Source organism: Geotrypetes seraphini, chromosome 12, assembly GCF_902459505.1.
Source record: "Geotrypetes seraphini chromosome 12, aGeoSer1.1, whole genome shotgun sequence".
NCBI lineage: Eukaryota > Metazoa > Chordata > Amphibia > Gymnophiona > Dermophiidae > Geotrypetes > Geotrypetes seraphini.
The window spans coordinates 21,677,917-21,692,931 of record NC_047095.1 but is presented as its reverse complement, the minus strand read 5'-3'; the positions used below and the strand labels follow the sequence as shown (position 1 = coordinate 21,692,931).

The 15,015-nt window shown below is 43.4% G+C and overlaps 1 protein-coding gene across 1 annotated transcript in view; it reads right to left on the bottom strand.

The window, feature by feature from the left end:
• Positions 1-15,015, bottom strand: part of ABCA4 (ATP binding cassette subfamily A member 4) — a 221,770-nt gene that overhangs the window by 113,031 nt on the left and 93,724 nt on the right. The window contains exons 18-20 of the mRNA XM_033916873.1: positions 11,043-11,111; positions 8,155-8,385; positions 1,145-1,322 (exon numbers count right to left, since the gene is read on the bottom strand). Coding sequence (XP_033772764.1) covers positions 1,145-1,322; positions 8,155-8,385; positions 11,043-11,111 — 478 coding nt within the window. The remainder of the gene's footprint in view (positions 1-1,144; positions 1,323-8,154; positions 8,386-11,042; positions 11,112-15,015) is intronic.

Genomic DNA, 15,015 nt, shown 5'->3' with positions numbered 1-15,015 from the left:
AGCATGCTCTCCTTAGTTTTACCATGCTTGAAAATATTGAATCAGCATTTACAACTTGGGAAATGTTCAACAGTTGAAAGGAACAGCTGAGAAAATTAATTTGGAAACATCGCGCCATAGTAAGCAGTTTAAATTAACATGGGGTCCATTGACAAATTTTGTTCATTCTGATTAGTTGAATTATACCTTTATTTTCCCTTTCAGATTGCATATCCAGGATGGGTGGGAGGGAGGGAGGGGGGGGGGGTTAAATACTTAACAAGTGGGATTTTAATTTCATGTATAATTTAAAGCATTTCTTTTTGTTCTCAAACTAGGGTGGGAGGGAAGGGATAATTATTTTGTATTCATTTCTGATTGATTGTAAGTGCTATCTCTCATGTCAATTGTATGTATTATTTGAAAGCACTATTCCAGATTTGAAAATCAATAAAGTTTAAAAAAAAAAAAACCAACAACAAAACCAGTCAATGGCATAGCGAGGGAGCTTGCTGCCTGTGGGGTGGCGCCTGCCATCGCTGCGCCATGCACCCCCTCCACTCTTCCACACCACACCACCCACCTTCCCACTCTACCCTGCTGCTTGAGTATCCTCCGCCAACCTCTTGAAATGTTCACCGGCATGAGCATCATCTTCCACCTGCTGCTCATGACAGCCTCGGATCTCTTCTGACGTCACATCCTGGTCCCGCAACCAGAAAGTGACATCAGAAGGGAGTCGAGGCTGGTGCAAGCAGCAAGTGGAAGATGCTCCTTACACTGGCAAACATTTAAAGAGTACGTGGGTGGGGAGGAGGGCAGAGAGGAGGAGAGGCACCGGTGCTGGCATCACCCGCAAAGACGGCTCCTGAGATGGTCCGACCCCCCCCCCCCTCCCTTACTATACCACTGTTAACAGTCCCACAGTTGTGTCCCACTTCTCATTTTTTTTCCTTTCCAATATGGCTGGGCTATTCATCATTGTCCCAAAATATTATTTTTGTTTTGGCCTAGAAGATGAACAGAATGGCTCAGTTCGAAGTCAGCTGTGGAATCAATAGCGCACCAGTTTAATACCATGGCCTACCAAGCCTTGGGCCTTGCCATGTTCTGCCCTGTTTACCCTTGCTTAATGTTAACCATAGCCGAGAACAGAAGCGCTTACAAGGTTGTGGTCTTCCCAGCACCATTGTGACCAAGAAAGGCAGTGATGTGGCCTTCATAAAACGTAAGATTCATCCTATCCACCGCTGGCTTGTAGCTGCTCTTATACACTTTCACCAAGTCTAACACACAGACTCCTGGAATCAGGCCTGCAGGCTCCGGTTCAAAAAAGGGGGTTGCTTGAAAGAAGAGAAAACAAAATATAATGGCATGTTCACAGAGAGCTCATTTGAAAATAAATGTTAGGTTCCAGAAAGTTATGCTAGTACATTCCTTCCTAGACATTAGCTTAATGAAATATTGATCCCCGATTTCCTTAAAACATTTTAAACAACCAAGAATTCAGAAACCTAACTATATTTTAGAAAATATCATTGAGTATTGCTCTAAGTAGAAGTTAAGAGGTAAAAAGTGATTTTTAAAATCATAGGTCATCTCAATTGGACTGAGCTGGAAAATTTATGGCTTATAGGGGAGGAACATGCCTGACAAAGGTTTTGTAGTGAGCGCAGCTCTTGTAAGCATGCCCAGACAAAACTAGAAGGATCAGCACATATTCTGCGCTTATTCTGAGTATCACATCACTAACATATAGAATTTTTGCAAGGTTCATTCATATTTAGGTGCAGATTTCTGCTTTTACTTTTGGTCAAACATGCTGTACGTGTTTATTTTCTGTTTATCTTCAGAGCCAACTCAAGGGGTAGTAGTGCTCTGAGCCAACTTACATTGGCAGCACCCTCTCTCCCCCATCACATTGCTTCCAGGCTCCTCCTCCCCCCCCCCCCCCACCACCGATAGTCCAGTCTCTCTTTCCTCCTCCTCTATCCCCTTTCCCATGGGTCAGGCACTGCTCCTCTCCTCCCTCATTCCCACATGGTCCTGTAAACTTTATATCTGTAACCAGTTGTGGTGGCAGCAGCATGATAAGACTGCCTTTGGTCAGCCCTTAGATCTTCCTTCTGCCATATCCCATCCACAGGAAATTGCATCAGAAGAGGTAGGATATAGCTGAGGGAAGATCCAGGAGTTGGCCAAAGGGAGCCTTATGTAAGCTTTACACGATCATGGGAGAGTGAGTGAGGGTGAGGACCAGTAGCAGACCTATGGGGAGGGGGAAAAGTGAAAGACCAGACCGGGGGAGGATGGAGAGAAAAAGCATAACCTATAGACCAGGCATAGGAACCAACTTTTCAAAATGATTGAGGGTGCTAATCCCAATAGAAATTATTCCTCTTTGGACACTGTCAAAGACTTTGTTCAATATTGGGGGTGCTCAAGCACCCAAAGCGCTGGCTCCTTCGAGACTAGATGAGAGCCTCATCTGGTCTAATGGTTAAGCTGGCTCTGTCTTTAAAACTTGCAGAAGCCTCCTTCCGCTTGTAAAAGAAAACAAAGCTGGCAGTTCAATGTGTAAAATTGCTAAGAAAACCTTTTCTCATAATCTTCTATCCTGCCCTTAACCTGGCAAGAACCTTTCAGCATTATAGGCCATCATGACCTTCTGTGCATTACAGCGCTTCTATCTGTGCACTATAAAAGAATTTTTATTGACCTAATTTTAATATATTTCAATACCGTTTGCAACCATCTGTACTGTGCATGTTAATACCTGCATTCATACCATAATGTGTGCATACAACTGGCAGTACCCACACATTTATACTCATAGCAGCTTCGGCTCCCTCTGCTCTCTGTACAAGCATACTCTTCACCCAACCTGTCAAACGTTGATTGTTGAGCACCATCCAGAAACTCTGTCACTACCCAGGACTTCCATTCTCTGCAGCAACCCCAACCCCAGTCCCATCCAACTCAAGGGTCAGGAATCCCAAGCCAAGAACTGAATCAAGATCTCCCATCCCGGAAGTATCAGACCAGCTCACTGATGGACACTGTAGGAAAAAGATTCGCAAATACTAAATTGTTATGTACTCTGGATGTTGGTAACATGCCTTCTCTTTAATTGTTCCAAGCTCTAACTCCTAATGTGTGTTTATACTACTGGACTACAAATATACATTGGTAATAACAAAGAATTTCATTACTAAAAGAATAGCCCCAAAAGAGGCAGAGGAAAGCAGAGGCTATGTTTACAGTACACCAGGCTCCTAGATTCAGTTATTTTCATCTGTTTTTTTCTGGATAAAGGCAACCTTTTGCCTCCCTGCACTTTTCAAGCAAGAACCTTTCTCTCTGCTTTTGTTCTGATCTGCATATACAAGAAAAATCCTTCAGTGATCTGTATCAATCTAGGGTTACCAGATGTCCGGGAAAACCCAGACATGTCCTCTTTTTAGAGGACTGTCTGGGTACCTGGACAGACTTCCCAAAACCCAGTAGTTTGTTTGGGTTTTGGAAAGCCCTGCCCTCTTGAGGGCCTCTGAACATGCGTGGATGATGTGTCACGCATCCGCACATGTTCGGAGGCCTTCCAGATGCAGCCCCGAGTTCAGAGACGATAGTTGAGGCTTTGTGAGGGCGGAGCTGTGGGGTATAATGGGGTGGGACTGGGGACGGAGCAGGGCAGGGCCATGTGTCTGGATTTCTACAGCAGAAAATCTGGTAACCCTACATCAATCAGATCATCAAAGGACATTGGGATCAAAAACTGCAAAACAAGGAAACCATAACTATGATCAGTAAGTTGAAGTTCCTATCTTAACTTATCTATAAAATTTCTCTAAATTTCTGATATTCTGCTGAATCTGCCTCTTACAAATACAGTCGACTCCACCTAAGTGCACGTTGGTTAAGCGCACGCTTTGGTTATCCGCACATGACCACCATGGTCTCGTTTTTTTTACATTAAAGTCAATGGATGTAAACTCCGGATAATTGCACTTCTGATAAGTTTCAAGTTTCAAGTTTATTAGCTTTTTAATATACCGACCATCAACAAGTATCTGGCTGGTTAACCCTTTCAGGACCATAAGGATCGTAGGTCAATTTTTGTTGTTTTGACGACATTTTTATGGTAAAAAGGGCTTACAGATGCCAAAATATTGATTTTTTTTGTGAAATATCATTATTTTTTTTAAAAAAAATCACACTTCTGGCTTATGGACAGTGTGGCAAGTGAATCTTCTCGTCAATCTGGCAACGACGCTAATAAATGAATGTCGGAACCAGTTTGTTTACATAAAGGCAGTATCATATGGAATCCGTACATATCAAATTTAGAACTGTAGACTATCCCAATCAAAATTTATAGGATTTTAAAGTTATGGGACAAATATGTCCCTTGGTCCTGAAAGGGTTAACAGTAAAATTTTAAAAAGAGAAAGAAAGAAGAAAATAAAATAATAAATATTTAAAAATAAATAGAGTGAACATCAAAGACATTAACTGGACAGACTTGAAAGTGAGGGGAAAAGGGAAAGGAGGGGAAAAGTTACATATTTTGAGAAGAAAAGGAGAAAGTGGGAGTAGGATAAAACATATTGGGTAGGGTCCGCTTATGCGCACAAATGTTATAGGTCCAACTGCCATTTGCTCACGTCACGTTCACTCTGGTTAAATGCAATCACATATTCTGAAGTAGATGAGCCATGTGTTTCGGAATTGCAGCCTAGGCCTAGCCAGGTGTTCGAACTTTTGGAACTGCAGTACTGTACCCATGGCATCGTGTGGACAAAAATCATTGTCTGTGGCTGAATGTGTCAATGTGTTAGAGACTTGACCAAAGGGAGAGTCAGGTCTTTATTACAAAACTTTTACAGTGTTCATCCTAGCCAGATTTCTCAGATTTACAAAAAAAAAAAAAAAAGCAAGCAATATTGAAAGACCAGCAAAACAACAACAATCCTACCAGAAAATGGAAAAGAGTTAGGAAGGCTGGAAACGTTGAACAGGCGTCACTGCGATGGTTTGCAGAAGCTAGAAGTTGACAACTGCCAATCAGTGGACCTCTGCTGATGGAGAAAGCAGCACTGTTATCTAAAGAGCTGGGTACAGAAGACTTCAAAGCGACAAGTGAATGGTTAGAGAGGTGGAAATTCATAATGGCATAAAATTTAAGAAGCAGCATGGCTAGATACAAGACGCCGATGAATTTGGTGCTGAAAGATGGGCCATGGAAATGTTGCCATCAGTCATTGGTGGATATGAACCATGTGACATGTTCAACGTAGATGAGACGGGCCTTTACTAGCGTGCCACCCCTGATGGAACATTGGCTTTCAAATGCAGCGAAGCTGTTGGCTTCAAAGTGCTAAAGGAACGATTGACTTTGCTGCTCAGTTGCAATATGGATGGCAGTGAAAAGCTCAAGCCACTGGTGATTGGGAAGAATCAAAATCCTCGATGCTTCAAAAACATTAAACGCCTGCCTGTTGATTATGAAAGCAACAAAAACACATGGATGACAGCGATATTGTGGATTGAATGGTTACAGAAGTTTGACAATCTGATGAGAAGGCGTAGGAGGCACATTGTAATGTGTGATAACTGTGCAGCACACAGCAATGATGTAAAACTAACCAACATCAAACTTGTGTTTCTGCCGCCAAACACGACCTCTTTGATCCAGCCGATGGACCAAGGGATAATCGCAAACTTCAAAACATTTCAGGTTGCTCATCTTACGATATGTGATGGCAGTGATTGATGCAAGCACGGAATCCAGCTGCTGAGCTGGCGAGAAAAATGATGGTGCTCGACTCTGTTCATATGGTACGGAGGCATGGAGTCGAGTCTCATCATTAACAATTTCAAATTGCTATTGATGGGCGAGCTTCATTCACACGTCTGATGAGACAACTGAAGCAGACACTTCGTCCATTGAACTCTCATCACAAGAGTTTGAGCCGTACGTCGCCATTGACAACGATGTGCCCACATCATCTGACAGCACTAATTCCGATATCTGTACAGTCATAAAGGACACTGAAGATAACCAAGAGTCTGATGATGACGGAGATGCTGCTGCTGTCATCATGACTAATGAACCACCTGCAGAGATTGTTTCCTTCTTGGACGCGCGGAAGTCCCTACACACGCTGCGTTGTTAACTGGAGATAAATGGCTGTCACGACTATGGACAGCATCAGTAGTAAGAATTGTGCAATCTGCGTGCAGAAAACAATGACTGATTATTTCAGTAGAACATTAGTTTAAAAAAGTTTTATTGCATTAGACCGAACAGTACTGTTTCTACAACTGTACCGTATTTCATTGTATTCAGTGTGTTTTTGATTGATTAAAAGTTTTACTGCATTTGACTACAGCGTAATGTAATTTTTCATGACTAACAAGTGATACTCCTATTAAGTGCACACTCTGTTTAAGCGCACCCGGTCTGAAAGGCGTGCACTTAATGGAGTCGACTGTAATTTCACAGGAGTAAATATACAGTCATTTGATTTAATCTCCAGTGAACAGAAGCACCTTGTTAGATATTAGATGCTGGACTTTAAAAACTATTTAACCTTGTTTTAAGAAACTGTTTCAGCACATTTATCAAGAAAACTAAAGTTTGTGAAACTTTGAAAAACCAACATTTGAAATCCTGTGGCAAGCATTTCCTTCAGACCACATTCCAGAGGGTCGTTAAGCTTAAATACTCTATTATTTTGTTAAGTGCCTTTCACCAGCTCTGCCTGCTTTGGCTCAAAGCAATCAGAGAAGTATGAAATAAAAGTATTTTAACTTTATTTCAAGCACATCTGGAGAAAGTCAGTGGAATTGCCCCTTCCATCTCCCACCAGGAAGCAGGCAGCACATCAGAGCATCCCCTCACCCACCAGAAGCTGCCTGTTGAAGCCCCCAAAGGACTGCAGCAGCCCAAAAAAGTATCAGAGGAGCAGAGAAAGTCGGGACCGGCATGGGTAACGTGACTATTTTTTTTTTTCATCAAAATGGGACATCTACTGATTTTCAGTCCTGCCCCCAGCCCTACCCTAGCCCCGCCCCCAGATTCTTCCATTCATTTTTCATGTACACACAATATCTTATTAATTCATAATGGTAACCATAAAATAGAAGAAAAACCCAAAAAGCACACTGTATGCAGAAAAAATAAATATCATTTATATTCGGGTTTTTTCAAAGAGGTCAGGACAGATGATTTTAAAATATGCAATATCACCTCAGTAATAACTATAGAAAAATAGATAAATATAGTGCAAAATATAGACAGCAGATATAAATTCTCAAAACTGACAATTTGATCACTAAATTGAAAATAAAATCATTTGTCCTACCTTTATTGTCTGGTAAGTCTCTGGTTGCACTTCCTTCTAACTGTGCATCCTTTTTTCTTTCATTTCTTTCAGTCTTTCGCTCTCTCTCCCTGCCCCCCCTTCTTTCTTTCAGTCTTTCTTTCTCTCTCCTTGCCTCCCCACCACTGCCGTAGCAACAGGGCCAGGCTGGGCCAGGCTAGGCGAGTGCAGCAACTGCACAACAGCCGGCCCGACGTCGAGAAGAAGGCTTCTGGGCCGGCTATTGTGTAATATGGAGCCTCATGTGGATCCAACAGCTGACGACTGGAGAGAAGAGGTGCTTACAGTAGAGGGGTATTTCATGTCCCCCCTCACCACGGTTTCACTTCTGTGCACTGGGTGTTATTCCCCGGCAGCTTGTGACAATCCTGACAGCAATGATCCTTCTGTGAATTATACTGCTTCAAACAGGCTACACATACTTTAGCAGGACATGTTTATCCACTCCTACCCTAGCTGAGATCATCTTCAAGCACCTTTCTGGCCTTCTACGCAACTTCCTTTAAATTAGTCACCTTAATTTCTAACTCCTCTTACTCTATCTTATCTACCTATATGTTCCATCTCCGTTTATGCCCTAAGCTGCCTATTGAAATGTTTTAATGCACATTGTGTTGACGCTGTAATATAGTATACCACTCCTTACTTTGTATCGTTAGTTGAATATTTTTATTGTTATAATTGTCTATTGTCTACATCTGACTTATTCTCACTGTACACTGCATTTAGTGAATTCCTTTACAAAGGCAGTAAATAAATCTTAATAAATAAATATCTTTAAATGGTTTACCATTCAGAGCTTTGTCTTTGTCCATTCTCTCTTTTTCTTCTTCATCTTTATCCTGCTTTTCTTCCATGTTCCTTTTCTCCTTGTGTTTGCATACTTTTCTTTCCCTTTTCTCTGTGGTTTCAGTCTTTCCATCTCTACTGATTTCTTTTTCTGCTTTTTGTGTACAGTCTCTTTTTACTTCCTCCTCTCTCACTTTCTCATCCGTTTCTTCTCGATTGTCTGGATTTGTATCTACAGTTAGACAGCAAGAGTGACACCATTAGTTTGAGGATGGGCAAAAATCTACAGATGATTTTCTTTGGCATTGCAAAGGGAGTTATGTAGTCATGGAGCAGACAATCTTCAAAGCTCACTGAAAATCACTCTCAGGCCCCATTAAGAGGAGGTGTTTTTTCATTAGGAAAGTAGCAGAACGCATACTTTGCATTTTCACATCTGCATATATTTTCTATGAAAACGTTTCCACACAGAAAGTAGATGCAAATGCCTACAGACATAATCATATCTCCAGCAAGTTGCTAATTATAAAGATCTGGTTGAAGTTTTGTTTTGAAAACTGGAGCAAACTCTTTCCCAAATGCAGTTTTATTCATTCATTTATAACATTTCTATTCCACCAATCTTAATGGCTTGTTTCCCCATAAAGTACACATATTTGAAGACTGGAAAAACTATAGGTCAACATGAAATATCTAACACAATGTCTCTCAAACTGGTGTGCCCTAAAGAGATTCTGGATGTACAACAAGAGATTCCAGAATTTTACTATATTTTAAAAAATTCCTTTCATAAGTTTACACTAGAATAGATGACAGGCTTGTTGCATACGCAAGTGTCTGTCAACATTACGAGCATCTATGTGCATAAGGATACAACCACCCAGACAAGCATCATTCTTTGACGTGATTGGTCCTTGAAAACCAACGGCAAGTAATTTTAGTTATATAGTAGTTATCCTAACTTGAACAAAAAAAGCAATGAAGGCTTTGTTACCGTTTGGATCTTCTTATTTTTGTGAACTTGGATTTTCAGCTTTGACAGAAATTAAACTGAAAAAATAGAATGACTGCAGATGGTGGATGAAGAAATGCTTATTTACTATTGAGCCGCATTTTGAGTTAATTTGCACTCAAAAACAAGCACATCCATCACATTGATTAGCAGTTCTATTCTATCTACTTTAGTCTCACCATTGTTACAATTACCCATACATAGCTTAAATAACTTTAAATAAATAACTCTCGAATTTAATTTTTTGTTGGTTTTGCAATTTTATAATTTCAATTATAATGTACCGCAAAAATCATTTGCTCCGTTTAGTGCGCCAGAGCTAAAAAAGTTTGAGACACACTGATCTAACATTTGAGAATTGTTCCTCTTAAATACGCAGAAGGAATGAAGAACGAACAAGTTGTAGGCTGTGGTTTCGAAAGGGCTAAACTAACACATTGATGATTAGGTTTTGAAGCTGGTGTTCCCTTTATCAGCTCAGCGCTAATGTGTTTGCACTGACCTCCTGAAGGGAATATAGGGCTAGAATCACTAACCCTCCGATCTGTGTGCGATTGGAGGCAGGCCGACCGATTCACCAACCATCTGCATGCAAATGGAGGCAATCAGAGGCATGCCCCCAATTGACTGCACAGATCGCTAGAGCCCTGACAGTAGTGATAGGAGAAGCAGCCTCCTGTCACTGCTGTCAGGGCTTCTGCCAGCTTTTTTAAATTTGTAATCGGGCAGATAGTTTGCGTGTATTACACACGCAAAATAACTGCTCAGTTAAAAAAAAACAACAAAAAACCAAAAACCCTCCCCCAAAGTGCCTCCTCCCTCCCCAAACCCCTAAAAAATACCCCCTGCGCCAATACCCCATCCCCCACTGATGCCCCACAAAAGGCAGGAGGGATGCAAATTCCCTCCTGCCTCGAAACGAATGCAACTGGGTGGCACACCGCACTCTCGACTGGCCCACTGCATCATCCCTGACTGGACTGGCCTGACCCGGCCCAACAACTCCCCTGTACCTAAAAGTTTGGAGCAGGAGAGGGTGCTCAGTCCCTCCTGCTCCTTAGGCCTCCAGCGCTGCTGTCTTCTGCAGCAGGAGGAAATGCAAAGTCCTCCTGCTCTTTCTCCTCCTGCGCACCGCAAATATGGGCCTTAGGCCCCATCCCGGTGCATCATGTGATGCACGGGGAGGAGCCTAAGGCCCTGATTGGCTCAGGCACAACAGGCCCTCCAAAGGGAGGATCCTGAGGCACCTGAGCCAATCAGGGACTTCCATAGGCTCAGCCCTAAGGAAGTCCCTGATTGGCTCAGGTGCCACAGGCCCCTCCCAAGGGAGGAGCCTGAAGCGCCTGAGCCAATCAGGGCCTTAGGTTCCTCCCCGTGCATCACATGATGCACCGGAATGGGGCCTAAGGCCCACATTTACAGTGCGCAGGAGGAGAAAGAGCAGGAGGACACATGCAAAATATCTGTGCCATGGGAACAAAATGAACAAAAAAGACAGGCAGGCCTGTCAAAAAATCTGCAGACCTGTCGGTAACTCAGTTACGGACAGGTCTGCAGTAATAGGGTTTGCCAATAGTAAAACCCGATTCAAAATAGCCAAGCAATTGTTAGTGAATCAATCGCTTGGCTATTTTGCATGGGGTTTTACTAATTTGCATGGGAGGATTGGGACTGGATCGCTATAGGTCTTAGTGAATAGTGCAGGAGGAAAATCTGGTCGCAAACCGATCGGTACACAATCAGTTTACTTTGTGAATCTAGCCCTTAGAGAAGGAAGTCATGAACAGCATGCATATAATTTACATGCTATTATGCTGAGCATCATCAGTAAAAAGCCCTGAAACTGATAAGGAAAAGTGAAAGGAAAAAAAGCTCACCTCTTGCTTCCGGCCCTGAATTCTCATCCAGATGATCCTGCATTGACACTTCAGTGCTGATGGAATCATCTTGTTTTTGCAGTGGAGATGAAAAGTCATAGATTGAAACTCATTTTCTTTCTCAGCTTTCAGTGTGATAACATAGGATATAGTCATGTGCAATATAATGGAAAGGCCAAGGAGGATCGGAGATTTTAAAGCCCTATATGTCATAGAGCAGCAAAGTCAACATCAAGCTGGAGCAGATACGATATTATTTACCTTGGGTACCTACTGTAGCTTTAGCTATTCTCAAAAAATGTGGTTTCTTTTTAGGTAGTGATAACTTTCAATGGATTAATAATTTGCCAATGATAATACTGTACATAAATTCATGTGGGTTTCTTATAGAGCTACATGGGTGATCTCAAACTCACAGACAATATAACCTGGGGAATTCATGTCCTTTCAATAACTTTTGCAAATCAAATTAAAGGAAAAGATATCACAGCCAGTAAAGAATCCATTATATCATTTTATAACCGTGTGCATGGGTAGAAAGTTCACACAAAATGAAGATGTGTGACTATTACACTTTGAAAATTACACCAGGAAAACTATGGGGTTAATATTTAGCCAGTGACAGCAGTGGCGTACGTAGCATGTGTGACACCCAGGGCCCATCATTTTTTGACACACACACCCCATCTAGTTAACAATCCACACGTCGCACAAGAGTGTACAGCATCTTACATAATGCTGTGAGCAGTACAACATCAGTACACCCACTGTAAAACTAAACAAGCCAGACTAGTACAGATCAATCCTGCACAGTCAATCCTAACAGAAAACCATGTGAAATCCATTTGCTACAATCTTCTACTTTTTACAAATTGACCAACTTTAGACCATCCCCTACTAGGGTTACTATATGGCTCCAGAAAAAGGATGGACCGAGACATCCGGGTTTTACTTCCACTGAAAGCAACGGAAGTAAGGAGGACAGATTGAGGCGTTTGGGTTTTACTTCCACTGAAAGCAACGGAAGTAAGGAGGACAGATTGAGGCGTTTGGGTTTTACTTCCACTGAAAGCAACGGAAGTAAGGAGGACAGATTGAGGCGTTTGGGTTTTACTTCCACTGAAAGCAACGGAAGTAAGGAGGACAGATTGAGGCGTTTGGGTTTTACTTCAACTGAAAGCAACGGAAGTAAGGAGGACAGATTGAGGCGTTTGGGTTTTACTTCAACTGAAAGCAACGGAAGTAAGGAGGACAGATTGAGGCGTTTGGGTTTTACTTCCACTGAAAGCAATGGAAGTAAAACCTGTATGTCTCAATCCATCCTCCTTTTTCTGGAGCCATATGACAACCCTATCTATGCTGCCCATTTTACTAATGAACCAAACACCTTACTGAAACCCTCCTCATCCTGCACTCTTCCTTTCATCTAATACATTGTTTAAAAAAAATGTAAGGAATGCTTTTAATGCTTCGAACATTCGGTAAAAACTTTACGAAGCTAATATTAGAAGATTTGTCTTGGTAACTTCAGGAGTTAACCTGGGCAAATCTTTGTTTTTGCAAAGCCCCTCCCTTCCCCCAGTTGCTGACTGGATACATTTTGTCCATCCAGCGAGTTGGAAAGGTGGCGTTTCGGGCATTCCAGGGGCAGGGTTTTAATTTAATTAAACAAGGCTGGAAACTGGCAGGGAGACAAGTGACCTCCTGCAAAAACTCAAAAATTCCTTAGGACACAATAACCAGTTTTAGAAAAACAATTTTGTTTAAGGTGCACAGCACTGCAGACCAAACCTACATACCCAAATATTGCGTTGTAAGCTAACACTGCACACCCATTCTTTATTTCTGCCTTCAACTCATTAAAAGAAAAGAATTCATTGGACTGCCAAGTGCAGGCTGATTCTTCCAGGCGCTGACATCAGTTGATAGAACAAGATTGTCTAAGACATCAGCTCCTGAAGGAGTCATCTGAAGTGCTAGCATGCATTTTATGCACACAGGCTGAACAGGTGATGGTTAACTATTTGTCCAAGCATAGGGTACCAGATGTCCAGAAAAACCCAGACATGTCCTTTTTTTAGAGAACTGTCCGGGCTCCCGGATGGGCTTTTCAAAACCTGGCATTTGTCCAGGTTGTGGAAAGCCCCAATGAACTCTGTCCGCATATGGAGGGCCTCTGAGCATGCGCGGATGACATCACACATACCGGGGCTCATTGCAGAAGAGAGGATGCTTGCTAGGGGCGGAACAGGGCAGGGCCACAGACAAACTAGGAGGGGCTAGAGCAGACATGGGCAAACTATGGCCCGCGAGCCATATCTGGCCCGTTTAGATTTTTAATCTGGCCCGTGGCATCAGAGGCAGCCGTAGTTTGTCCATGTCTGTAGTGTAAGACAGGGTTTCTCAACGTGCGGTATGCGGGCCATAAGTCCTTCTGCTCACCGCTGGTGCTCACCCACTATATTTACTTATAGCCCCGTTGGTGCTGCAACGAAAGGAAGGGAAGGGCCAGGCGCATACCCACAAGCCTACCCCTGACATCAATTCTGACGTCAGAGAGATGGTCTGGGATTGGAAGCGAGTAGATGGATGAGCGGGTACTGGACCGGGAATGGGGAGGAGGAGGAATCGGCAGCGGGTCAGCACGGGGGCAGGCAGGCAGGCTTCAGCGTGGCTTTGGGGTGAGGACAGGAAGTAATTAAATGCAGCTGGTGCGGGTTGGCTTTGGGAGAGCAGAGAGGCTTCGGCGTGGCTTCGGGGGAGGGAGGAAGGGAGCACTGGGAGCATAGAAAGGAGGCACTGGGGGCACTAAAGACATAGGAAGGAGGTACTGGGGACACTAAGGATATAGAAAGGAGACAATGCGCAAAAAGAAAATTTGTGTGGATTCAGCAGCTGGCAGCTGAAGGAGTGCTGTTTCCTCCTGTAGCATCAGACCCTCCCACCATGCCCCCCCCCATCACCCAGCCCCTCTGTCAAATTTAAGAACCCATTGTTGCCCATGGGTCAAAAAGTTTGCCCACCCCTGGGCTAGAGACTGAACCGGGCGGAGCTAGGGTGGAATGAGGTGGGGCTGGAGGTGTCCAGGGTTATGTGTCCGGGGTTTTCCTTTGTAAAATATGATAACCCTAACCAAACAGCTGTGAAGAGATCACAGTACCACAGTCCCTTTCTTAGAAAGTGACATAAAAAATTGATAGGTATTTTTGGAGACTTCTGCTTTTGAATTTCTAGAAATCAACAAGATGTGAATTTAAATTGGTATAATGATCATTTTACAGTTTTGGGTTGGTTTTTTTTTGGCCAGGCCACCTTTTCCCTTCTGGCCATGCTCAATAAGTTTTCCTCCACACCCTTTACAGCAGCAGAATCCAAATGACTTCCAAAGCACAGCGTCAACTGCTTGCTTTAATTGACTGTAAGCATTGTGGGCTAGATTCACAAAGCAAACCGATTGGTTTGCGACCCCTTTGCGCCCTGATTTCCCTCCGGCCCGATTCACTTACCTCTCTGCCGCCCATCCTCCGATCCGCGCATGCAAATGAGGGCAACGGCATGCAAAGTAGGCAGGGACACGATTCACTAACCAAAGCCCTGCAACACCGACTGGGCTGGCTGATCACAAACAAGCGACTGCTGAGAACCAGTCGCTCAAGCCCTTTCCAACTGCCCTGCCTTCTGCCGCCCTGTTCTCTTCCCTGTCAACCCCGATCTCCTGCTTCCCCGAACGCCTCCTGCAGCCCCTACTCTCCCGCTGCTCTGGATCGCCTGCCTGCCCCAAACTGCCCTGATCTCTCACTGCCCTAGATCGCCTGCCCACCCCGACACTCCCACCCTTCCCCACAGTGCAAGCCCGTGGTTTTAACCCGTGGGTTAAAACCACGGGCTCCAAAAACGTTAAAAAAAGAAAGAAAAAATAAAATCTCTGCCGGGCCCGGAGGTCCAGCGCATGCGCAGACCATCTACAGAAGGT